We start from the raw sequence: 25,213 nt of genomic DNA on the forward strand, positions 1-25,213 counted from the left end.
ACTCAGCCGGGTCACTTTTGACCCATGTTTTGCATCAAAGGTTATTAATTTGAGGGGGAGCAAGTCGGAGCGCGCTCCGGAACCTCGGACGTTGGCTCCGACAGCTATTTACACTGGATCCGGTGTAAGTAGCTGCCAGATCATAATTACAGTAAACTAGTAAATATAGTTTTCTGCATCTCGCTCCTTTTTCTTTTATGTTTGTCGCCTTCAAACCGATTCGAGCCGAAGTCCACTACATGTCCAAAATGGCGGTCGCGTTTACGAAGGTCACGTGACTGAAAAGGGTCTATACGCCATCATCAAAATTAAAACAAAAAAAAAGGACCTTGGAATATTTCACTTTACATGTAATGAATCTAGAATAGGGCTATACGAAAGTTTACCTTTTTGAATTAAATTACAGGGAGAAAAACAACCTTTTTCATGATATTCCTGTATTTTGAGATGCACTAGTCTAGTGTGTGTGGCTGAAAGTCTGTGTGGCCACAAGATGGAGATGTGAGGGACTCCAGCTCCTCACTGAGTCTCTCACGGTTGTTCATTCAAACACTGGGCAAGAGGCTGAAGCTAAGTTTCACTTCAAATTTTTTGGGGAAAGATGGTCTCTGGTCTTAAATTTGTGCGTTTTTTTGGTGGTTTTGTGTGTGGAGTGACTGTTAGCACTGGCGCTTGTGTAGCAGCAGTTAAACTCTATCTTCAACCTGAAGAATCCACACAGGAGAAAGGTAGCAAGCTAGCAGCTCACACACACTAGCTTAGAGCCCGTTATTCTTTCAGCTACTGTTTTTTTTCCATTTGTTATCTATAACAACACGGTCTAGAAGTCAGTTTGGATATTTAATATCTGAATATTAGCCATTTTGGCTTCGGTATGTATACTTTTAGCTGTTGTTGTACCGACTGTTCTTGCTAGTAGCCATGGTTTAGTTCTTTATGCTAGCTAGCAATTTCAGCTAGTCACAGTTAGCAGTAATATTAAACAGAAACCAGGACAAACACAAAGCAACATATTAGGAAGTTTTACTAAAATGTGCCACTGGCTAGCTTGGTTCTTATTTTATTTTATTTTTTTTTCAGTACTAAAGAGTGGTTGCATTCCAATCAGCTACCTATAGTGCACTACATAGGGCAGAGAAGACACCACTTCATAGTGGCTACAATTATCGACACCGAAACGATCTTTTGGCCATTGCAAAAGTAGAAAAGACTTTCAGTACGTAAATTATGCATGAATAATTACTCAAACTTCCACTAGGAGCTAAAAAAAAAAAAAAAACCCGAGTTGATTCCCGATTACTTAGTGCGTCAGATCACGTGACACCGTTCCACAATTATCGACACCCAGATGATTATGTATTAAAAAAAAATCTATATATGGTATTAAGTTAACAAAACCGTTTTTATTTAAATTTTGTTTTATATAGACTTATGTTTAGTACAAAATATCTTTTATTTAAATATATCAAGGCGGCACGGTGGTGTAGTGGTTATCGCTGTCGCCTCACAGCAAGAAGGTCCTGGGTTCGAGCCCCGTGGCCGGCGAGGGCCTTTCTGTGTGGAGTTTGCATGTTCTCCCCGTGTCCGCGTGGGTTTCCTCCGAGTGCTCCGGTTTCCCCCACAGTCCAAAGACATGCAGGTTAGGTTAACTGGTGACTCTAAATTGACCGTAGGTGTGAGTGTGAATGGTTGTCTGTGTCTATGTGTCAGCCCTGTGATGATCTGGCGACTTGTCCAGGGTGTACCCCGCCTTTCGCCCGTAGTCGGCTGGGATAGGCTCCAGCTTGCCTGCGACCCTGTAGAACAGGATAAAGCGGCTACAGATAATGAGATAAATATATCGATGCTTATGTAAATGAGGAAGTCTCATCTCATTATCTCTAGCCGCTTTATCCTTCTACAGGGTCGCAGGCAAGCTGGAGCCTATCCCAGCTGACTACGGGCGAAAGGCGGGGTACACCCTGGACAAGTCGCCAGGTCATCACAGGGCTGACACATAGACACAGACAACCATTCACACCTACGGTCAATTTGGAGTCACCAGTTAACCTAACCTGCATGTCTTTGGACTGTGGGGGAAACCGGAGCACCCGGAGGAAACCCACGCGGACACGGGGAGAACATGTAAACTCCGCACAGAAAGGCCCTCGCCGGCCACAGGGTTCGAACCTGGACCTTCTTACTGTGAGGCGACAGCGCTAACCACTACACCACCGTGCTGCCCTAAATGAGGAAGTAATTCTAATATTTGTAAACAAATTAACTGATCATGTTTAAAGGAGATACGCCGAGCCTTTATTTTTAAATAAATTTCTGAGTGGATAGTATCTCCATCCTTGACTCTTGTACACTGCATAAATAGGAATAAAAACAATATATTTTTGAGAGTTAAAATCGACCGCTAAGTTGTCATTTGACCTGCCCCGCTGAGCCAGCCAGCCCTGAGTGCGTGATGTCACAGCAGTAACCGGTTTTAAGGCCGAGGCCTTTTACAGCTATAGACCAAAGTCATATAAATAAAAATTTATGGTGAAAGTAAGAAACACCGTTACCGACTCGCTCAACTAAGACTGATTTGACTTCATTGATTGTGGGTTGACTTTCATTAAAACAGGATCGGTGTTATAACTTATGCAACATACATGTACATGCATGCATTTTCACTGATAAACCGTAAAAGGCTAATTAAATAATCAGATGAACTGAGACAATCACATTCTGAAGCAAATTAAATAATCTTATACCGGTAACTTAAACACACAATACAAGTTACATGTATTAATCTAAATGCAGCTAAACAGCTTATTGTTTTATATCCAAATGAGAGTCGGAGCTTACCCGTCTGTGTTCTCGCTTCTTGAAGGCCGATCTTGTGGCTGATTGTTTTGAAACAATCTGACTTTCAGTTGTTTGTTCAGTTCTCCGTTCATTCGCTTCTTCCATGTAAGGGCAAGATGGCAGCGATATCCAGTTTCGAAATAAGATGGCTGCTGAGTACTCCGCCATTACTGCTTGGCTCAGGCAATTACTAAAACCCAGGACGGAACGGGACGTCACCGGTTTTAGCAACAACCGCGGGGAGGTCACTGCCCAAGCGATATGTCCTGTTCCATCCTGGGTTTTAGCAACAACCCTCAGCTCACTCTGGGAGAACTGGTGCAACTAAACTCACTTTCCTTTTCGTTTTCTTTTCATTTAATTGTTAGTACTGCACCCTCGTTCAATACGGGTTTATAGCCAACACTCCTCAATAGATCAGAGGTTTCGTACGAGTCTTCAGTAAAATGTGCAGAGCAGAGGAGAGACCACTTCATAGGCGCCCAATGTGCCTGAGAACTTCTCGCAAAACGCGTCCAAATCTTGCAGTTTGAACATTTTTGGACCATGAATGCAATGTAAATCCACCTTCTGTCGTGTTGCTGTACCGTCCAGGAACACATCTACGTGGCATGGCGATAAATTAGCTCAAAATGGAGGATCGGAGTTGCAGTCAGCTCTGTGTTTTAGTGTAGCGGAAATGGCGATGAGACCGATAGACTTCCTGCCGTGACGTTATGGACTTCAAGGTCATTCACTCAGACCGCTGCCTATATAAATCACTTTAATCATAAAAATTACTATATTAGATTTATTGTTAACGCTTAAAACTATTCCTGTGCCATTCTTGAGGTCTCAGGGCGTTTATAAATGAAAGTGAGGCCATGGCTCTGCGTATATGCTTTAGTGATCTTTTGGCCATTGCAGAAGTAGGAAAGACTTTTGGTCCGTAAATTGTGCATGAATAATTACTCAGACTTTGACTAGAAAAAAAAACCTGAGTTGATTCCCGATTATTTGGCGTATCAGATCATGTGACACCGTTCCACAAGTATTGACACCGTTCCACAATTATCAACACCCAGATGATTATTTATTTAAAAAAAAATCAGTATATGGTATTAAGTTAACAAAACAGTTTTTATTTAAATTTTGTTTTACATCGACTTATATTTAGTACAAAATATCTTTTATATAAATATATCTATGTCGGTGCTTGAGGAAGTAATTTTAATGTTTGTAAACAAATGAACTGATATTGTTTAACCTGCGTCAGAAAATCTTTTTGTTCCACTTTCTATCCACTTTCTAAGTATTTTCGTAGCTCACACTTTGTTAATCATTCGCTGCTGTTTGTATTAATTTCTAGTTTTGTAATTTACCAAGAAATGTCAACAGGGAATTGATATTGTAACCGCATGAAAATCCAGGTCAGAGATCGCATGTCATTCCTTGAACCAAAATATAAAATGTCTACTGATATTGTAATATGTAGTAGATATTTACAACAAAGGACGGCACGGTGGTGTAGTGGTTAGCGCTGTCGCCTCACAGCAAGAAGGTCCTGGGTTCGAGCCCCGTGGCCGGCGAGGGCCTTTCTGTGTGGAGTTTGCATGTTCTCCCCGTGTCCGCGTGGGTTTCCTCCGGGTGCTCCGGTTTCCCCCACAGTCCAAAGACATGCAGGTTAGGTTAACTGGTGACTCTAAATTGACCGTAGGTGTGAATGTGAGTGTGAATGGTTGTCTGTGTCTATGTGTCAGCCCTGTGATGACCTGGCGACTTGTCCAGGGTGTACCCCGCCTTTCGCCCGTAGTCAGCTGGGATAGGCTCCAGCTTGCCTGCGACCCTGTAGAAGGATAAAGCGGCTAGAGATAATGAGATGAGATGAGAGATTTACAACAAACTGCAAAAAAAAAAATCTGAATATTTCAACGTCATTTTTTTTATATGCGAGGAATTTAATTCTTGTCCAATTGTATTTATTGCATTCGGATTCCATTCTGTTATGAATCAGAAAAAGAATATTATAAATCACAGCACTTTTTATTTTTTAAAGTACTTAATCTACTTCAACAATGTTACACAAAGATCGATAATGTAATGGAAATTTCTAATAAAAACTTCAGAACGCTTAGGAGTCATCTTTTCAGTTATTTATTATAGTAGATCATAAGATATATAAAATAGGAAAGGAAAGAGAAGAATAGAAGAAGACACCACTTCTGATGCCGAGAGTACGTGCACTCTGAGTTGTGTTTTAGTGGCTGTTATCTATTATACTCTGAAAGCATTCGCTCACTGCTTGTGTCTTCACGTTAGGGATGTCCCGATCCGATCACGTGATCGGAAATCGGGCCCGATCACATGGTTTCAGACTCGATCGGAATCGGGCATTGCCTCCCGATCAGGGATCGGATATATATCTATATAATATATTCTCATTTTTAACACATCAATAGCTATGCGTTGGCACAGAGTGAGACCAGACCTCTTGTCTCAACACAGCAACATAAACGCGTGCGGCATGACGTCACTTTGTAGCGGAGACGCTATTGGTTATTGGCTGCCTGTTGCCGGCAAAGTTGAACACGGAAGCAGTTCGAAGCGGAAAGCAAAGCATGAGATCTTTTTTTTTTTTCGTTGGATGACAAAAGAAACGGGCTCAAACCTGAAAGGGTAGAAATGCTTGTTTTCATCAAGAAAAACGTTCATTTCCTTAATTGAAATTACTGTACACCACTGTGAGATGCGTTCTTAAAAGCAAATTACCGGCACTGTGGCACTTTATTTTTTTTATTTGTTTACATTCCTGCCAGGTATTTTAAGGTTATTTTTTTTAATTTGTTATTTATTGTTCAAACTGCCTCGCGTAAGTGCTCTGTTTGCTAACAGAGTTGTTGGATGTTAAAATAAGGTGTTAAATAAAAAATGAGGAACATCCTGGATCCGTTTCTTTCCTCGTCTTTATTTTTTATGGATTATAAGAAGTATCGGATCGGGACTCGGTATCGGCAGATACTCAAAATCAAATGATCGGTATCGGATCGGAGGGCAAAAAAACCTGATCGGGACATCCCTACTTCACGTGATTGGCTCAAGATTTTCTATGAAGCTTTGTTAAAGCGTGCACCTGGCGTACTCTGGTATGTGCAGGCGGATGCGAGTTAGGGAGAGCTCAAGCTCCCTGCTTATCACCACCGAGGTCAGGAAAGGTGGTTACATCATGAGAAGATGCGTAGTCAGGACGAACTCAAGCACCCTGCTCATTACCACCAATAGCCCAAGAGCATTAGCTCAGAATTGAGTCCAACCCGGAGCAAATTAGTAACTAGCTGAATTTTTCAGAATATGTTCAGAATACCCTTAGGAATAACATACTAAAAGTCCCCGGGAATCCACCTTGTGCTCTCTGAGAAATTCAAGATGGTGTCCAAAATGGCCGCCAATTGGAGATTTTTCAATATCTCAGGGATAAAACATAATATAAATGCAATTAAAATGTTAAATTATATGTTCTCTCATACAAGCAATGCAAATTCACCATTGTCACACTGTTAAAATGGAAATTAACCAAGATTACAAGGTCATTAATGTGGAAATTACATGGAATTTGATGGTTGACATGATTGACAGATTAGCTTAGTAGGCTACCTACATACATGAACATAATGTAAGACAACAATTAGACATCAATTTCCTTAATATTTAGTACATCTTTAAGCTTTGATAAAATATTAAAGGGAAATTAAGTTTGAGAACTCTATCTTCTAAAACTACAATGGCAAGCTATTTCAGGACACTTCTTCAACATTCCGGCGACTTTCATGACAAAAAGGTCTGCCTCAAGAAAAGCTCTTGCTTATAAACAATGAGTAGACTTAAACACTTCTCAGTGCCTCAGTTGTAATGCTTGGACCTTTGTTGCACCATCAATGAAGTAGGGAATTTATTCAAGCTTGTTTAAGGGTGGAAAAAAATTAATCTTTGAGTTTCTAGCGCCAGTCTTTACTACTAGCAATGCCAGTGTGTTCGGACAAAAAATGACTAAACTCAGCATGACCTTTTGAAAATGACTGAACTCAGCATGACCTTTTAACATGCCATTTTTCATTTTACACCACCAATTTGCTTTAATTAATATTAATGAAAATAAGTGCTCCAACCCCTAGTAATTGTGTTTGTTGTTTTGTGAACAGAATAGGATGATACGGAGTGAATGAGTAACCAATGGATCCACACTATACACAAATATACTGTTATAATAATGTGTACATTGTTATTATATAATGTTAATACACAATGTAATTAATACACACATGTTGGAATTTACTCTCCTACCCTACAAAACATATATTCTGACCTTTTAATTGCATTAATATTTTGTTTTGGGCCTGAGATATGGGCAGATCTCCATTTGGCAGCCATTTTGGACGCCATCTTGAATTTCTCAGAGAGCACAAGGGGGATTTCCGGGGACTTTTAGTATGTTATTCCTAAAGGTACTCTGAACATATTCTGAAATTTTCAGCTTGTTACTAATTTGTTCCGGGTATAACCCTATTACTCCTGGGCTACAAGGCCACAGAAAAGCGATTACAGCATGTGGAAAAACATCTCTTCTCAGTAACTTATGGCCCTTTTCCACTACCCTTTTTCAGCTCACTTCAGCTCACTTCAGCCCGACACGGCTCGCGTTTCGACTACCAAAGGACAGCACGACTCGGCTCGCTTCAGCCCTGCTTAGCCCCTAAAACTCGCACGGTTTTGGAGTGGGGCTGAAGCCAAACCGAGCCGAGTGAGGCTGGGGGCGTGAGCAGACACTCCCCTGTGCACTGATTGGTGAGGAGGAGTGTCCTCACACGCCCCGCGAGCACGCTGGGATCTATAAACACCGTAAACCCGGAAGAAGAAGAATTACGAGAATTTCTGAAGCCTTATGTGCCTCGCCTCATCTATACGCTCTTGCCAGTATCTGTTGGCGTTGTCGGTGACAACAAGCCACAGCACCAAGACCAACAACACTAACGACTCCATGTTTATTGTTTACTATTCGGGTCGTGAGACTACCGCTTAAAAGATCACTGATGTCACTGTTTGCGCTGCTTAACGACATCACGTGACGTCCACCCACTTTCGCTAACTCCACCCAATGTGTCCACCCACTTCCAGCCAGCACGGTTCAGCCCGGTTGTAGTTGAAATGCAACTCCAACAGCCCCACTCAGCTCGACTCAGCCCAACTCAGCACGGCACGGCTCAGCCCGACTCAGCCGCGTTTGTAGTGGAAAAGCGGCATATGCCACTTTAGTTCAACATACAGAAACACAGAGAATAATACTGTTCATCCATTAAATTTCCCTCACGTTCTATAACAGTTGTAAACGTCCTTTAATTCCACAGGGTGTCGATAATGGTGGACACTGGTGAAAGCGATCACTATTATCGACACTTCACGTGACTTCTCAAACACGCCTTTCAGGCTTAGACATTTACCACTGGTGGCCCATTGGGCCAGTGGAATTGAAAAGTTACTGGCCCAAATGGAAAATGTGGTGGCCCGAATGCGCGTGGTACCCGAACCACGCTGCAAGCACTGCAGGTGCTTGCACAAAGAGGGGAGTCCGGGGGCCTTCCCCCGGAAAATTTTGATTTTCAATTCATATTCGTGCATTCTGGTGCATTTTTAAGGTGAAATTAATGAAAATAAGATTATTCGTATTTTGCTAACATTATTATATCTTTATTGTTTGTTCACATTTATATTTTATTGTTTGCATTTCTTGTTCTATCAATTTCTTAGTTACATTTAAAAATTTCCTTTGTTCTTGTTCTCTGTTCGTTTAACACATGCTGTTGATTACTGTTTTACATTAACAATTGTTTGTATAATGCCTAGGTCACAACCGGCCGTATGTGCTCCTACGGCCGGTCTCCGTGCAAAAAACGCAAGGAACGCACGGAGGGCGCGCGTGTGACGTGCTGATTTTCGAGCTGCAGACTGGCTGCAGAGGTTCTTTGTCATGTCAAACTCTACGGGCGCTTACGTTTTTTTCAGGTTGCAAGACAAACTTACGGCCAACGTGCGTCTTTCTCCACGAACAAAAAAAAACGCAGCGATTTGGGAAACACCAAAAATCGCATGGCCAAAAAATCGTACGTCCGGTTGTGACCTAGGTTTAAGTTTTAGAATAAGCTAAGTTTTGCCTCACCATGCAACTAACTTGTTTATAGAATAAGCTTTGCCTGTAACCCACCCTGTGTGATGGAGACATATTTTCCTTTTTTGTCATGGTTTCAACTTTGGCTCATATATTCTCAACATTGTAGATATTGAATTCTCACCACTGTAGATATTCTTATAGAAATAGAAGTACAATGAACTTTTTAAATACACCTTTATATAATAGCCACAAGAGACACACAGGCCAGTCCCAAGTCTGGATGAAAGGTGAGGGTGGCATACGGTACTAACCCTTATCATGCTGGATTTAAATGGGCATTTTTATTGCCCATGAAGTTTTATTTCTTAATTAATAAAATATCATGAGAATCATTGACAAACCATACATTTCCTGAAAGGGTGGACTTTGGGGAATAATCTAGTGAGATTTTTTTCAAAGCCTTACCTGCTCGGGGGGTGATTTATAACCCTAATTACCTGTTAATTAGCTAATTAACAGGTATGCTCAGGTGAGCCAAAAAGGGGTAAAATGTTGTATTTTTTTTAATAAGACAAGATATAAACACCAAATTTTCAGGATATGTCCTTGGGGGAACTAGTAGTACATTTTTGCAAATTCAGCTCATTTGCATAAACCGTTGCCATGGCAACAGCAGATACCCTAGCAACTGGGGGTATACTGGGTTAGCCTGGGCCCGCCCATCCTAAGTGTGACGCAACACGGGGGCCTGTTGCGAACTTAGTCTGGCAAGGCAAGCTATCTCCAGCTCTTCCAAGCTCCCGAAAAATCAGGAGCCAATCAACTTTGAGCATCTCCAACGGCCCTGGGTAGAGGCGTGTTCAAGGCAGTGACGTAGTAGAACTGCGACCGGAAGCCATAGATTGTTTACAGAATCTATGCCGGAAGCGCTTCATTCACTAGGAACATTACGAACATGGAGCAGCGGCAAGCCTTTGACACAGCGGTGGATGCTGTATTGAAAGCATTCAAGAGGAAGTTCTCATTGAAAACGGAGCAAAGAGCAGCCCTGGAGGTTTTTATCTTCTTCCTGTTACTCAAGCAGTTTCCGTCGCGTCACATACATCAGAGGAAAGAGTGATGTGATTGGTTTAAGCTTCGTCACAGCCTTTTCTGGCTTCGACCAGTAGCAAACTGAGGCATTTCAGGGAGGCGGGTCAACCACGCGCTTTGGGAAACGGTTGGGTTTAATATCTTTGCCAGACCAATGCTTGCAGAGCTTTGAAGTTGCGTTAGCCAGACTAATACTGGGTTTAGCATGGTCTGATTGTACCAGAGAGGGTCAGAATAGTTATTTTTGTTGTAATGAACTAATGTAGACCTAGTTTGGCTATTTTGATAGGTTTAATCATCTTTGGATATTTGAATAATATATGGGATCAAATCTAATTTACCACATTATTTTTATCTGTTCTTCTATTTCAGTCATAGCAACCAACATTTATACTTCATTCTTTAATCACTAAAAGTTGAGCCATATTTCTTGGCAGTGTATCCTGAAATTTTGATATTAATACACAAAGTCTGAACAATTTTACACCATCTGAAGCTAAAGTGCGTGTGTCGAAATGCTGTTTTACGATTTGGCGAGTTGTAAACCGAGCGTGACGTCGCGCGCTCTGATTGGCTGCCGAGTTCAAAATGAAGCCGTTCGTTAACACCCGATAGTTAATTTATGCACGATCGTATTTAAACTGTTTACCTGGCCTTTGGCCAGGTTGGGGAGCATGGAGTTTGAACATATTTCTAGTTGAATTTCACCGTTCTGATGGTCTCCTTGCCGCAACCGTCTTCGTCTATGAGATGCTATTTTCCCGCCAAAATGACGCTTCCGAACATCTCCAAAGATGCACGAAGATGACACACTCCTGCCGCGGAGCGGAGCGTGACGAAAACAAAGATGACGGACCTCGTATCGAAAAGGTGCATTTTACGAACAATTTCTTCACAATTCTGGGTAGAATATCACATCACATCTCATTATCTCTAGCCGCTTTATCCTTCTACAGGGTCGCAGGCAAGCTGGAGCCTATCCCAGCTGACTACGGGCGAAAGGCGGGGTACACCCTGGACAAGTCGCCAGGTCATCACAGGGCTGACACATAGACACAGACAACCATTCACACTCACATTCACACCTACGCTCAATTTAGAGTCACCAGTTAACCTAACCTGCATGTCTTTGGACTGTGGGGGAAACCGGAGCACCCGGAGGAAACCCACGCGGACACGGGGAGAACATGCAAACTCCGCACAGAAAGGCCCTCGCCGGCCCCGGGGCTCGAACCCAGGACCTTCTTGCTGTGAGGCGACAGCGCTAACCACTACACCACCGTGCCGCCCTGGGTAAAATATGAGTAATAAAATTTTATTTGTATCGAAAACGTACTGGCCCGCCCGGGCCACTGTTTGGCCAAATTTAGTGGCCCGAACTGGCCCGAAAGACGTAAAAAACACCGCAGGGCCATCGGGCAAGTGCTTATGTCGAGCCCTGCCTTTGGATACAAAGTGGTGACTGTCACATGAAAGAGTAAGAAACAGAGTAGGTTTTGACAAGGAGATCATGAAATATCGGTGAATTTGATCAGTAAAAACATGTCCATGATCTTTCCACCATGCTTACCTGCGATGATAACGTCTGGGTTTTCCTTAAATTGCTGATCGTGCTAAAAAAAAATTCCATCTCAGGTAACGAGCTGTGTCAGACGACAAGATCAAAGTGCGAGGAGGGTCTTCCGGTTAATTAATTAACCAATAATAACTGTTTTAACTGAAACTCACCTTTGTAAAATTGTGGTTTTTTTTATTTTTTTTTTTATTGGTAAATCTGAAAAGGTGTCGATAATTACGGACTGTCAGTAATTGTAGCTGCCGCTCTACATGCTGTAGTGCTTTTATAAAAGGAGTTTTTGGGATCCAGCCAATGTTTGACAAACACGTCTGTGAGTATGAGCAACTCTACGTGAGATCTTGCATGGCCAATAAGTGTGTGTTTTCTCTCCTCAGAGAGTGCAGCACAGAGCCTCATTAAGCTCTATGGACTCCCTCTGGATGGCACTGAGACCAGATACTACACCAACCACATCTTGTCGTATGATCAGAGCCGAAGGATACCAAGATGGGTTGCTGAACACCTGTCTGATGAAAAACTACTTGGTAAATTTCTTATTTTTTCCCTCCTGATTTTAAAGGGAGTGCTCTGAAGCATGGATACGGACACCTTGGCGCTGTAAAACATCTTTCAGCGTGTCCAGAAACACTTCCTACAGTCTGGACGTCAGAAAACCCGATGAATTTGAACTGTTTCTAATTGAATTAAAGCCTTGATGCATTCAAGTCTGATTATACTTGAAGGATTAACATGAACAAAAATCTAAATAAATGGAAATGGTCGTGCGAAGCAAATACAAAGATCCGTCTGGACCACTGAAGAAACGTCCCGTCTTCTTTCTTTAAAACTCGCTTAAGTTTGTCGCTGCTGTTTGCACCAAATGCGCTCAGAACAGTGACGGTCTTTATGTAAAACATCACTAGTGAAGTCTTTCTTTCGGCAGCAGTTTAGTTTATTAGCGCAGTTTCACCTGCACTGCACCACTTGGGGGTCTTTCACATGGGCAGTTTGAATTGAACCCTGGTGAGACTTTAGAGCGAGTGTGGTTTGTTCAGGCAAATGAGAACAACACAGCAATCGCATCAAAACAGATGCTACAAGACTGCCTGAGTGAACCGGTCTAATCTGGTTTTAAATGAACTTGAGAGTAAGAGATTTGATCCTAAATCAACCCAAGAAGCCTGTTCAACTGATCTGTGAGCCAAAGGACACAGCAAAATTGCTGCAGAAATACAATGTGGACCTAAGAACATAAATCCTGGGAACAGTATTCAAAATCCTTCAAACTTGTCATTTATTAGCGGGGGTATACCGGTTTACCTCTGCCTGTCCGTATCTCCTTCTGTCCGAAACACCCTTTTTCTCAGCAGCCACAAATCATAGCCACTTGGTACCAAACTTCAGCTTGGGGTTCTATACCGTGTATGCCGTTTTCAGGTCTGTCGCACATCGACTTCCTGTTTACCGGCTGAATGTATTTACGAAACATATAGCGTGGATTTACAAAATTTTCCTCACATTTTTCTCAGCAACTACAAATCACCACCACTTGATATTTGGTGCCGAGCTTCAGCTTGGGGTTCTATACCGTGTGTACCGTTTTCAGGTCTGTCGCACATCGACTTCCTGTTTACCGGCTGAATGTATTTACGAAACATATAGCGTGGCATTACAAAATTTTCCTCACATTTTTCTCAGCAGCTACAAATCACCACCACTTGATATTTGGTGCCGAGCTTCAGCTTGGGGTTCTATACCGTGTGTACCGTTTTCAGGTCTGTCGCACATCAACTTCCTGTTTACCGGCTGAATGTATTTACGAAACATATAGCGTGGATTTACAAAATTTTCCTCACATTTTTCTCAGCAACTACAAATCACCACCACTTGATATTTGGTGCCGAGCTTCAGCTTGGGGTTCTATACCGTGTGTACCGTTTTCAGGTCTGTCGCACATCAACTTCCTGTTTACCGGCTGAATGTATTTACGAAACATATAGCGTGGATTTACAAAATTTTCCTCACATTTTTCTCAGCAACTACAAATCACCACCACTTGATATTTGGTGCCGAGCTTCAGCTTGGGGTTCTATACCGTGTGTACCGTTTTCAGGTCTGTCGCACATCGACTTCCTGTTTACCGGCTGAATGTATTTACGAAACATATAGCGTGGCATTACAAAATTTTCCTCACATTTTTCTCAGCAGCTACAAATCACAACCACTTCATATTTGGTACCGAGCTTCAGCTTGGGGTTCTATACCCTATATGCTGTTTTCAGGTCTGTCTCTCACTGACTTCCTGTTTTCCGACTGAATGTATTTACAAAACATATAGCGTGGATTTACAAAATTTTCGTAACGTTTTTCCCAGCAACTACAAATCACAACCACTTGATATTTGGTGCCGAGGTTCAGCTTGGGGTTCTATACCGTGTGTACCGTTTTCAGGTCTGTCGCACATCGACTTCCTGTTTACCGACTGAATGTATTTATGAAACATATAGCGTGGATTTTGGCGCCATTTCAAGAAGCAAAATACTATTTCAAAATGCCAGTTTACCAGGATGCTGTTTGAAATCCCTGGGGAGAGACACTGCTCTTTACTTACTTGTTTCAGGGTTCATTATTTGTTGGAGTCAACATTTATAATAAGTGTCCTGTTCCTTCGATTGCTTGCATTCTGATTTAAGCGAGAGCGGGGGGATACGTAAATGAGCAGTAGCTCACAGTTGACCTTGTTTTATTATTTAATAATGTATTTCGCACCACTTTTGTGTTCTCCATGCTTACGTTTTTGAGCAGTTCATTTTCAGCCTTGTTTCCTGCAGGACTGTGAAAAATCCGTGGATTTGTGGAATTCCGTGGATTTGATTGCAAAAATACCATTTTTGTAAATTGTGTATTTTTGAAAAAAAAAATGTAGGGGGTGGGGGTACTCTGCTAATGGTTGAGGACCATAATCGCCGACGAGTACATTGTTTACTGGATGGGGGGGACTCTAATGCCAGATGTCTCTGTATTTTACGACATCGTAGACCGTTTTACGACACGGCGCCATTTCTTTCTTACCATTTTCAGGTTACTCTTTTCAAACACGTGCTGACAGTATAGCTTGCAATTCAGTGATGATAAAAGATTATTTTCGGTATGCATGTGTCGCAGAGAGACATTGTATAGAGGGAGGATGGCGATAACGACAATGTGAAAAAAGTAGACAAGGAAAACAGTATCAAGAATCCGTGGAATTGGCAGTGGCTGGAATTTAAAGTCGGAAATGAGTATCTTTATGAACACATCCGAAAGATCAAGGAACCAGGCAAGGCGTACTGCACGTTATGCCATCAGGATATAAAATACGGATCGGGAGGAAGAACACGCTCGGTTGATCACGTGCAGGGAAAGAAACACGCAGAACTGGTGAAATTAAAGCTGTCAAATTACAGATTACCAGGTATTTATATCTTGTTTTCATATTTGTCTGTTGATCATGCATGATACTTTTTACGAAATGTTTGTGTTATAACTTATTTTTAATTTGCCACGCTGATCGTCGTGTAAATGCATTTAGCACGATAGCCTTAGCATGATCAGACATGCACACGTATATAAGATTAATTTTGCATTAAGAACATAATGTGACTTAAGGGATTTTGCTCCCAAATATATCAGTACCAGGGCGGCACGGTGGTGTAGTGGTTAGCGCTGTCGCCTCACAGCAAGAGGGTCCGGGTTCGAGCCCTGTGGCCGGCGAGGGCCTTTCTGTGTGGAGTTTGCATGTTCTCCCCGTGTCCGCGTGGGTTTCCTCCGGGTGCTCCGGTTTCCCCCACAGTCCAAAGACATGCAGGTTAGGTTAACTGGTGACTCTAAATTGACCGTAGGTGTGAATGGTTGTCTGTGTCTATGTGTCAGCCCTGTGATGACCTGGCGACTTGTCCAGGGTGTACCCCGCCTTTCGCCCGTAGTCAGCTGGGATAGGCTCCAGCTTGCCTGCGACCCTGTAGAACAGGATAAAGCGGCTAGAGATAATGAGATGAGCTATATCAGTACCAGTAAAAGCTGCGCCCTCTCAGACCCCCTGCGTTTTTTTCCCTCAGACTTTATTTTTTCCATTTCGCAGCCCTGTTCCTGCTACACAGCCCTCATCCAGTGTGCTTTTGGTTTGCTAATGAACCAAAAGTATCCATTTCACATGGATTCAGGCTCAATCTGTTTACCCAGTCCCAATTAGAGTGAAGTTGAAGTTTTGGTTTATTTGCGCTTTGGTTTATTTTCACACTGTGTAATAATGAAATGAACATAAAAGCAAAAAAGGTTTCATTTATTAGATAGAAATAGGGGAACAGAAAAACATAAACAAACCTCTGCCAAAAATCATCCAAATGTAGTACCGTAACTTATACCCAGGTCAGACGGCAGGCTGCAACTAGTTTTCAACCACTTGCGTCTACCTGCGATAACACAATCTTGGTCTTGGGTCGACACACAACGATGCAGATAACGGCAAAGTGTTGCAGAGGGTGTTTAGTAGAGGAAGGTTGACGCAAGTGGATGACGATCTGTTCGCATTTCAGCTGCGATTCGCTTCCAGTCGGTGCAAACAACAGGTTGACGCATGTAGAGGCAGGCGGTCGTGCAACGCTTGACCGTCCAATCGCAGGTTGAAGCAGGTAGTGGTAGCTAGACACAGGGGAAGACAAGTCTTTAGAGATGGCTGCGATGCATCGCAGGTAGACGCAGACTGCACCTGCAAATAGTTTACAACAACTTGCGAGCAGTCTTATGGCCTTGTAGTTTTTTGGTTTTTTTTTTTTTAAGGTTTTGTGTGCGCTGCGTCTAGCAGCGTCTGCTTCTGACTGGTTGCATCCTGTCGTAACACCTTAAAAACTCTGCGTCTTGCAATACGTCTGACCACACCGAAGGATTTGACGCAAAACGCCTGCATCCACCTGCGATCGGTCGCCACCTGACTGATCACAGGTCGCAGCGTGCCGTCTGACCTGGGCATTAGTAAACTACTAAATGATGATAGTTGATGTACAGTATATGGAGAACTAGTTTAAAAAAACTTGCATATACAGCTACTGTTTATTTTCAGTTTTTGTCAGTCCAAACGTGTAGAAATGTCGTCTTCTTTCGGCTGTTCCTGTTCAGGGTCGCCACAGGGGATAATGTCCCTCCTTCCCTCCATCTCGTCTTGCCCTCTGTATCGTTTTCTGTCGCACCAACCGTCCTCATGTCCTCCTTCAACCCATCCATAAATCTCATCTTTGGTTTTCCTCTTTTCCTTCTACCTGGCAACTCCATCTCCAGCATTCTTTTCCCAGTATACCCTGGATCTCTCCTCTGTATGTGCCCAAACCATCTCAATCTCGTCTCTCTCACTTTGTCTCCAAGCCGTCCTACATGTGCTGTCCCTCTAATATACTCATTTCTCATCCTGTCCAACTTCGTCACTCCCAATGAGAATCTCAACATCATCAGCTCTGCTACCTCCAGTTCAGCCTTCTGTCTTTTTGTCAGTGCCACTGTCTCCAAACCATACATCACTGTTCTTACTACGGTCTTGTACACCTTTCCTTTCACTCTTGCTGGCAACCTTCTGTCACAAATCACTCCTGACATCCTCCTCTCCTCCAGCCATTCCAACCTGCTTGCGCTTTCTTCTTCACTTCTCATCCACACTCGCCAGTACTTTGTACAGTCGACTTCAGATATCTGAACTCCTCTGCTTTGACTACCTCTGTTTCTTGTAACTGTACCATTCTACTGTCCTCACCCTCATATGAAATATGTAGAAATGTACAGTGTTCTCCACGGGCGCTTTTAAAGTGGCGCACCGCCACGTTATAATTCTGGCCCGCCGCCCTTCCCTTGGCCCAAAAAAAAAAGAAACTTCATCAGTATACACCAAATAAATCGTAAAGTATTCGCTTTATTATAATTTTGTAACTATTTAACATGCAGAAGACCATTAAACGAATGCATACGGGGCTACCTGAAGTGGCCACGCGACTGCAATAGAAAACCATCCGGCCGGCTGCATACAGATTGTGACCCAGAGCTCTGCAGATTGAGGTCTGTTAGGACTGGGACTGTTTTGGCCTCTAGAGGCCGCCACTGTTCCTGTGTTTTGTGTTTGTGTTGATTGCCTGTTTGTCCTCATCAGTGTCACCTGTTTCCCATTTAGTTTTGTGTATATATACTCCCTCAGTTTGGTCCCTAGTCACGGAGTCTTTGTGCTACCTATGGTTTGTTTCCTCTTTCCCGTGTACCTTGCTTATGCTCTTGTATTTTTTTGGTATTTTGTTTTCTTTGGATTTGTTCTACCCTTTTGGATCTTCTGAGCGTTTTGCATTTGGCCTCTTCTTTTCTCATTTTTTGGACTTTGAACCTTTGGATTATACTTTTTGTTTTTTGCCCTGGATTGTATATAGTGTATATATTGTAAATAAACTGTTTTTTGATGCTCTACTTTCGCCTCATGCCTCTGCACTTGAGTCATTCCCCTGGTGGCCTAGTGGGGGTTTGCTGGATCACTACACCAGCGATCCGGGTTCGATTCCCAGCAAAACCCTAACAAGGTCTATCCCTGCGTTACACTACATCGCACCATGTTACCCTATACTGACACATAGTAATGTTGGAAGCTGCTAGCCAGCAGCTAAATAACTTTGCGGGTGTTTGTAGTGTTATCGTGCAACAGTTACGCTTATCTATCATCTTTTCTGACCATACACAGTTACAGTAATCATATAACACACGCACACACACACACTAGTTAAATTCAGGTCCTTTATTTTACGTATCTGTGATCGTGTAGGCGAGAGCTGCATTTTCCCGTTGCTTCACTGTGGTTGTTTACTGCAGGATTTTCGGGTTCCTGGGTCAAAGGACCCGGACTACGGAGGCCGGGGTGGCTTTGTAGTGCCAGTCTCGGGCACGCACACCAGCTTGTGCATGGATTGGAGTGGTTTCACCCAATTAACATTGTGTATTGTAAAAAACGTATGGGTGAAAGCATGGTGAACGCCCCAAAATTTGGCCCCTGAGGACTTAAAAATGAAAATTACAGTCGACACAAGTGTAATATACCAAATGAAAGCTGTTTTGTAGATTTCAGAAATATATACATTTTATAAATCAAAACAAATATTCGTAGTGTCAATTCAGGTCAAATACAGAAGGTTTCGCATTTCAGTTGAGCCAGGTTTACAGGAATATGAGCTGAAAACTGTGTTCATATTCACTCAAAATGATCTAAATATGCATAAAACAGTTTCTTAATACTCGAAGAAAGTGAATTTTATCACATTTGATACTGTCCAGTCACTGCATTGAGAATGTCACCAAACTCAGCAGAATTTCATGGATATCTGAGGACACTTCATAGACGTTAATTTTTATGCCTCCGCCACCGTAAGGTGCAGGAGGCATTATGTTTTTGGGTTGTCCATCCGTGCGTGTGTGTGTGCGTGCGTGCGTCCGTCCCGAAACCTTGTGAACGCGATATCTCAAAGGCTAATGAAAGGAATTTCACCAAACTTTCACCATTTGTGCGCTTTGGGACAAACATGAACTGATTAGATTTTGAGATCAAAAGGTCTAAGGTTGACCTGTGATGACCTGGCGACTTGTTCAGGGTGTACCCCGCCTTTCGCCCGTAGTCAGCTGGGATAGGCTCCAGTTTGCCTGCGACCCTGTAGAACAGGATAAAGCGGCTAGAGATAATGAGATGAGAAGGTCTAAGGTCAAGGTCACTGTGAGGTCAAAAGTCTGTTCGAAAACCTTGTGAACACAATATCTCCAAGGCAGATGAAAGGAATTTCACCAAACTTTCACCATTTGTGCATTTGGGGACAAAGATAAACTGATTAGATTTTGAGATCAAAAGGTCTAAGGTCAAGGTCACTGTGAGGTCAAACGTCTGTCCGAAAACCTTTTGAACACAGTATCTCCAAGGCTAATACAAGTAATTTCACCAGGTCAAGATTACTGTGAGGTCAAATGTCCATCCCCAAATCACAACTTAAGGCGTGTAGTCTACCGGGCGGAGGCATCCCCATCGACGCCATTGGCGTCGAGTTCTGTCTAGTTTTGCCATGGAATGTACACTTTTCCCTTTTCAGTTCTGGGCATATGCCTCTTATGCAACCTATGTGAAAGCATGTGGTTTTCTTCTCTTTAAAATATACTGTGCTGCTCTTAGCCAGGAGCTCAAGGTAATTTCCTTCGACAACTTTAGCGCCTCCAGCAAAGGTGTTGCCATACGAATCCGTGGTGCCCTTCTCTAGGATCAAGGCAGGTCCACTGGCAACCATCAGGTAGTATGGAGTGAGTTCTTCACAGGCTGCTATGACAGCTATGTCATTTTTTGCAACATTAGATGACAGCACTCTTCGCAGTTTTGTTCCTTTTTTCCTGCCTCCTCGAGTGACTGAGCTGGTGCTGTTTGATGCAGTAGGTGAGGGTGAAGTTTCAGGTGTTAATGGCGTTCTTTTATTTGTCCTCCACATCTTTACTTTCATAATGTTCTGTTCCCTTTTTGTTTCTGCCTCGTCCTCGTTCATGCGGACTTCAGCTCGTTTTACTTGCTTGGCTGTGGCATCTTTCTGTCGAACCCACCTCCGCTTGTAACCAGACATGTTGGTCCGGTATTTCTGTTTCACAAGTCTCATCTTCTCTCTGAAGTCATCTGGGTCCTCAGCTTTCTTTTCTTCAATCCGTTTTTTCACACGATCAGATTCTGCAAGCCTCTTTTTGGCCAGTTTAGCTTCATTTAGTTCAGTCTTCTCCACATCTCGCTTTCGCTTCTGACTGGTTCGCCACTGTTCTCGACGCTTCTCTTTCTTAAGGCCTCTGCATGCTCGTGCGACAAGGCTTTCGCAGATAGCTTTTCGCAGACAGTTGTAATTTATTGTTGAGCAGGGATAATAGGCGTGCGCGATGTTATTCACCGGCACAACGCAAGGGGGCGCGAAGTCGCTAGGAGTAGTTGGTGGGTGTGGTTAGTGGAGTGTTTATCCTCCGGTTACTTATAATGACTAGAACTTTTTTTTTTTATAATGACTAGAACTGGAGTCGTATAGATGTCCGTACTTCCTCAGTCAACCGCTCTTCATGCTGCTCCATCTTCGCTCGTGTTTTTAAAAATGCCGGTCGTGAAAACAAACCAAACCGGGAAAGTAGGGAAGCGGAAGTGCGTGTACAGCGGATGTAGAGTGGACCAATCAGAGCCCTCTTGTCTGCGAGGCTTCTGCGGTGGTCACAATTTTTGGGAGGTGCGCGCAGAGCGTCTGCGAAGGTGGGGGGGCTACGCAGACACTGTCTGCGACGCTATCTGCGAGGACTGCGTTGTCAGCATAAATTGGCCTTTAGCCAATAGTGCAAGAGGAATGGCATCTTCTGAGTCAGACATGTGACTAAGCTGCTTTAGTGACCTGGAAATACCAATTATATACATGAAATACCAATTTCAAACATATTCGGTAATATAAACCAAGTAAATTTTTTTTTTTTTTTTGTCAAAAAAATATTTTTTAACATTTTTGGTACTTTTAAAAGTAAAAATGAATCCAATTATTAGTGTTATCAAAGATTTGTCTTTCTTTTAAACCAGGGGTGGGCAATTATTTTTTCCATGGGGCCACATGAGAAACAGAAAATTTTGTGGAGGGCCGGACCAAAAGGCTGAACTAAATTCTGCATAATATTAATTGTATTTCTTTATATAAAGCAGTAAATAACATTGTTTTTACAAGCTGCTAAGACTGGTAAGAGTATGGGGAAAAAACGAGGTTGCCTTACAAAAAATTTCATTTATTCAATCAAATTTCCCAAAACAATGGTTAACAAAATGTGAACGTTTGTACCTTTTTTTTTTTTTCAGTCACATTCACCCCAAAACACAATAAAGACATCACAATATTGTCTTTCTACTCCAAATATCAAGCAAGATACATCATATTATAATAATGATGCCCACATTTGTAGTTTAATAACCTCATTTGGTGCTTTTCGCCGGAGATCGGCTCCGGCGCCTGCTGGTGACGTCACACGATGTGATTGGCTGGACCGTTTGAAGGATGACGTACAAGTTTGTGGTTGGTCTGGACAAATTACGGAAGTAGTTATCGCGGGATTAGGTTTCGTGGGATTTCATGTCATTTTCATGTCGTGCGCATTGCGTTTTTGTTGAACACAACTTCAAAATAAAAGCAATGCACATTCAGTCCATGCATGAGGTAAAATTAGAAAATACGTTTATTTTGTAATTTCTAATTAACCTTACGCGGGCCGGTCAGAATGAACCAAAGGGCCGGATGCGGGCCGTAAAATGCCCAGGTCTGTTTTAAACTAAAGTAACTTGGTTTTACACACAAAAGAGCTATTTTTTAATGAATTGGATTGAGAGTATGCATGTATCGTTGTGTCAAAGTTCTTTAAAAATACACCGTTTTATTAATAAATTTTGCCTTCCAAGCCAGTTTTGTTGGCATATTAAACAAAAAATACGCATACTGTTACCAACTCTGCTTTTCTAACTGAGGCTACGTTCACACTGCAGGCTGAAGTGACTCAAATCCGATCTTTTCGCCCATATGTGACCTGTATCCGATCTTTTATTGACAATATGAACGACACAGATCCGATTTTTTCAAATCCGACCCAGGCCGTTTGGATATGTGGTCCTAATTCCGATTCCTATCCGCTCTTTTCATATGCGACTTCAGTCTGAACCGCCAGGTCGCATTCATCTGACTTACACGTCATCAACAAGCCACAAACATCACTATTCTGCGCTGAAGTAGGCGGCGGGTCTCTCAAAAAAAAGTTACAACAACATGGTGCATAATCACGGGCGCAGATAGAGGGTGGGACGGGTGGGATTCGTCCCACCCAGATTTAAATTCACTTCGTTCGGTCCCCCCCACTTTGCATAAGGCAAACCTCGCGGAAAAATCAAAAGACTAATTACCATTCGGTTTATTGAGGTGCACAGCAGTGTATACATAGTTGCAACAATTCACATAAAACAAATCAAAGACTGATATTCGGTTGGTTGAGCTGCGCAGACTGCACAGGTTGCGAGCTCGAGCTTGGTTGCTATGGTAACCCACAACAAGTTTGACAGGCATATCGGGGTTGGGGTTGGTTTGCTGGCAGCTTTGTCCCCCCCAGTTTTTTGTCCCCCCCAGTTCAAAAAACGTATCTGCGCCCCTGCGCATGACATCAATGCGAGGGACGCTTCAGGCTGTGAAGGTTCTGAATCTTCTCAATGGAAGGACGCAGAGGTTAGGGAGCTGATTTCCATTTGGGGGGATGCAGCTATTCAAGCTAGATTGGATGGGTCATACCGCAACCGGGCGGTTTTACTTCCGTAAACACTGGCCATGCTCACTGCGTGTGACGTCATCGTATCCTGCAATGCGCATGCGGAACACTTTTAGGTCGCTTTTCGTTCATACTGAGGATCACATACAAGTCGCATATATTTGTTAATGTGAACGACCTCACAAAAAAATTGGATTTCACAAAAAAATCGGAATTGAGCATTAAGCCTTGCAGTGTGAACGTAGCGTGATAAACATTCGTAAGTATGATCCAGATTTCTCATAAAATATGTGAGGAGTACTATATTTTTGACAAAACAGATGCCTGAATATCAGTCAGAAGGCAATTTGCACATTTGTGTTGATGTAATGGACAGACATGTACATTTAGGCCTGCACTCCTGTGTATTATTTACAAAATAGCTGTAGTTTTCACATTTTTCAATTGTATAAGGGCATTAATAGAAGGAGAAAGTATTTACTAAACTTGAGGGTTTTTTAAATTTTTCATAAAAGCCATAAAAATGATCCAAAAATGGTCGTTGACGTAATGGACAGACATTTGAACAGGTATCTTAGAAATGGCATTTTGGCAAACAATTTGTAAATTAATTGCTTTTTTTCCCATTGATTTGATTAAAAAAACATAAGACCTTTACTTAAGTAGCAAAATAAGTTAAATTATCACATAAATGATTACCTACCAGGCCTTTGGACCAAGTGCTGTTGAAAACTGGGAAAAAGAGTAACAGCAGAGCACATGCTTCCAGCCAAAATGGCTGCTGCCACAGCATGCTGGGAGGTCAAGCGGAGGTCACTGCTGAAGGGCTGGGGGGCACAGTAAATAACTGCTGCCATCTGTTGACTGCCAGCTGAATATTGTTCTCATAGGAATCAAACAAAATATGCACAAAAGAAAAAGGGCCACTGGTAACATGCAAAAGTGGGTAAACGGTACTGTATTCAAAGTGCTGCCAAATTTTTGTTTTTGACAATAGACTGCTGAAACTTTCAGAAATTATGCAACATGACTAGTACATCATGTTAAGTTAATCAGTTGGGATTATTTTTTAACTGAAAAGAAACATTGAGGTCCTAAATTTACTTTCACCTTATAAAAATCTAATTGGGGCGTTCACCATGCTTTCAGCCGTATGCATTTAATTGGGTATTTTGTTTATGCATGGAAGTTCATTTATTTTTCACACACAGAAAAAAAAATAATTAATTCAGGGATGCGCATCAGTCTCAAGTGAAATGTCAGATGAGTTTCACATTGACAGTAAAGATATGTACATAAAGAATGTGTTAATTTTTTGTAAAATTATTTTAACAACGGGCGGCACGGTGGTGTAGTGGTTAGTGCTGTCGCCTCACAGCAAGAAGGTCCGGGTTCGAGCCCTGTGGCCGGCGAGGACCTTTCTGTGCGGAGTTTGCATGTTCTCCCCGTGTCTGTGTGGGTTTCCTCCGGGTGCTCCGGTTTCCCCCACAGTCCAAAGACATGCAGGTTAGGTTAACTGGTGACTCTAAATTGAGCGTAGGTGTGAATGTGAGTGTGAATGGTTGTCTGTGTCTATGTGTCAGCCCTGTGATGACCTGGCGACTTGTCCAGGGTGTACCCCGCCTTTCGCCCGTAGTCAGCTGGGATAGGCTCCAGCTTGCCTGCGACCCTGTAGAACAGGATAAAGCGGCTAGAGATAATGAGATGAGATGATTTTAACAATGATTTCACATTTCCTATCCATTTATTGGCCAGTTTCACTGTAAAAAAAAAAAAGCCCAAAGTCCATCAGCTTCCCCTGGCCCCCACCAGAGCTCTGTCCCTGGACCTTGTTGGGGGCCTAGGCAGCCACCAAACCCTCACCGCCACCACCACCTTTTATTTTTGAAAAGTGGAGAACCCTGATGTATATTGCCAGAAGTTTGTGGACACCTGAACATCACAACCATATGTGCTGGTTGAACATCCTATTCCAGATTTAGTCCTCCTTCCTATTCAGGGAAGGCGTTCCACTAGATTTTGGAGCGTGGCTGTGGGGATTTGTGCTTATTCAGCCCCAAGAGCATTAGTAAGGTCAGGTGCTGATGTTGGTTGAGGAGGTTTGGGGTGCAGTTGTTGTTCCAGTTCATCCCAAAGATGTTCATTGAGGTTGAGGTCACGACTGTGTGCAGGTCATTTGAGTTCTTCCATTCCAGTCTTGGCAAACCATGTCTTCCTGGAGTATGCTCTTGTGCACAAGGGCATTGTCATGC

At 42.7% G+C, this 25,213-nt stretch overlaps 1 protein-coding gene across 1 annotated transcript in view; it reads left to right on the top strand.

The window, feature by feature from the left end:
* The first annotated feature begins 501 nt into the window (after positions 1-501).
* The window catches only part of LOC132887074 (nuclease EXOG, mitochondrial-like), a 33,902-nt gene continuing 9,190 nt past the window's right edge, over positions 502-25,213 (top strand). The window contains exons 1-2 of the mRNA XM_060922427.1: positions 502-728; positions 12,023-12,172. Of these exons, the coding sequence (XP_060778410.1) occupies positions 602-728; positions 12,023-12,172 (277 nt within the window). The 5' untranslated portion in view covers positions 502-601. The remainder of the gene's footprint in view (positions 729-12,022; positions 12,173-25,213) is intronic.

Source organism: Neoarius graeffei, chromosome 5 (genome assembly GCF_027579695.1).
Source record: "Neoarius graeffei isolate fNeoGra1 chromosome 5, fNeoGra1.pri, whole genome shotgun sequence".
Taxonomy (NCBI): Eukaryota; Metazoa; Chordata; class Actinopteri; order Siluriformes; family Ariidae; genus Neoarius; species Neoarius graeffei.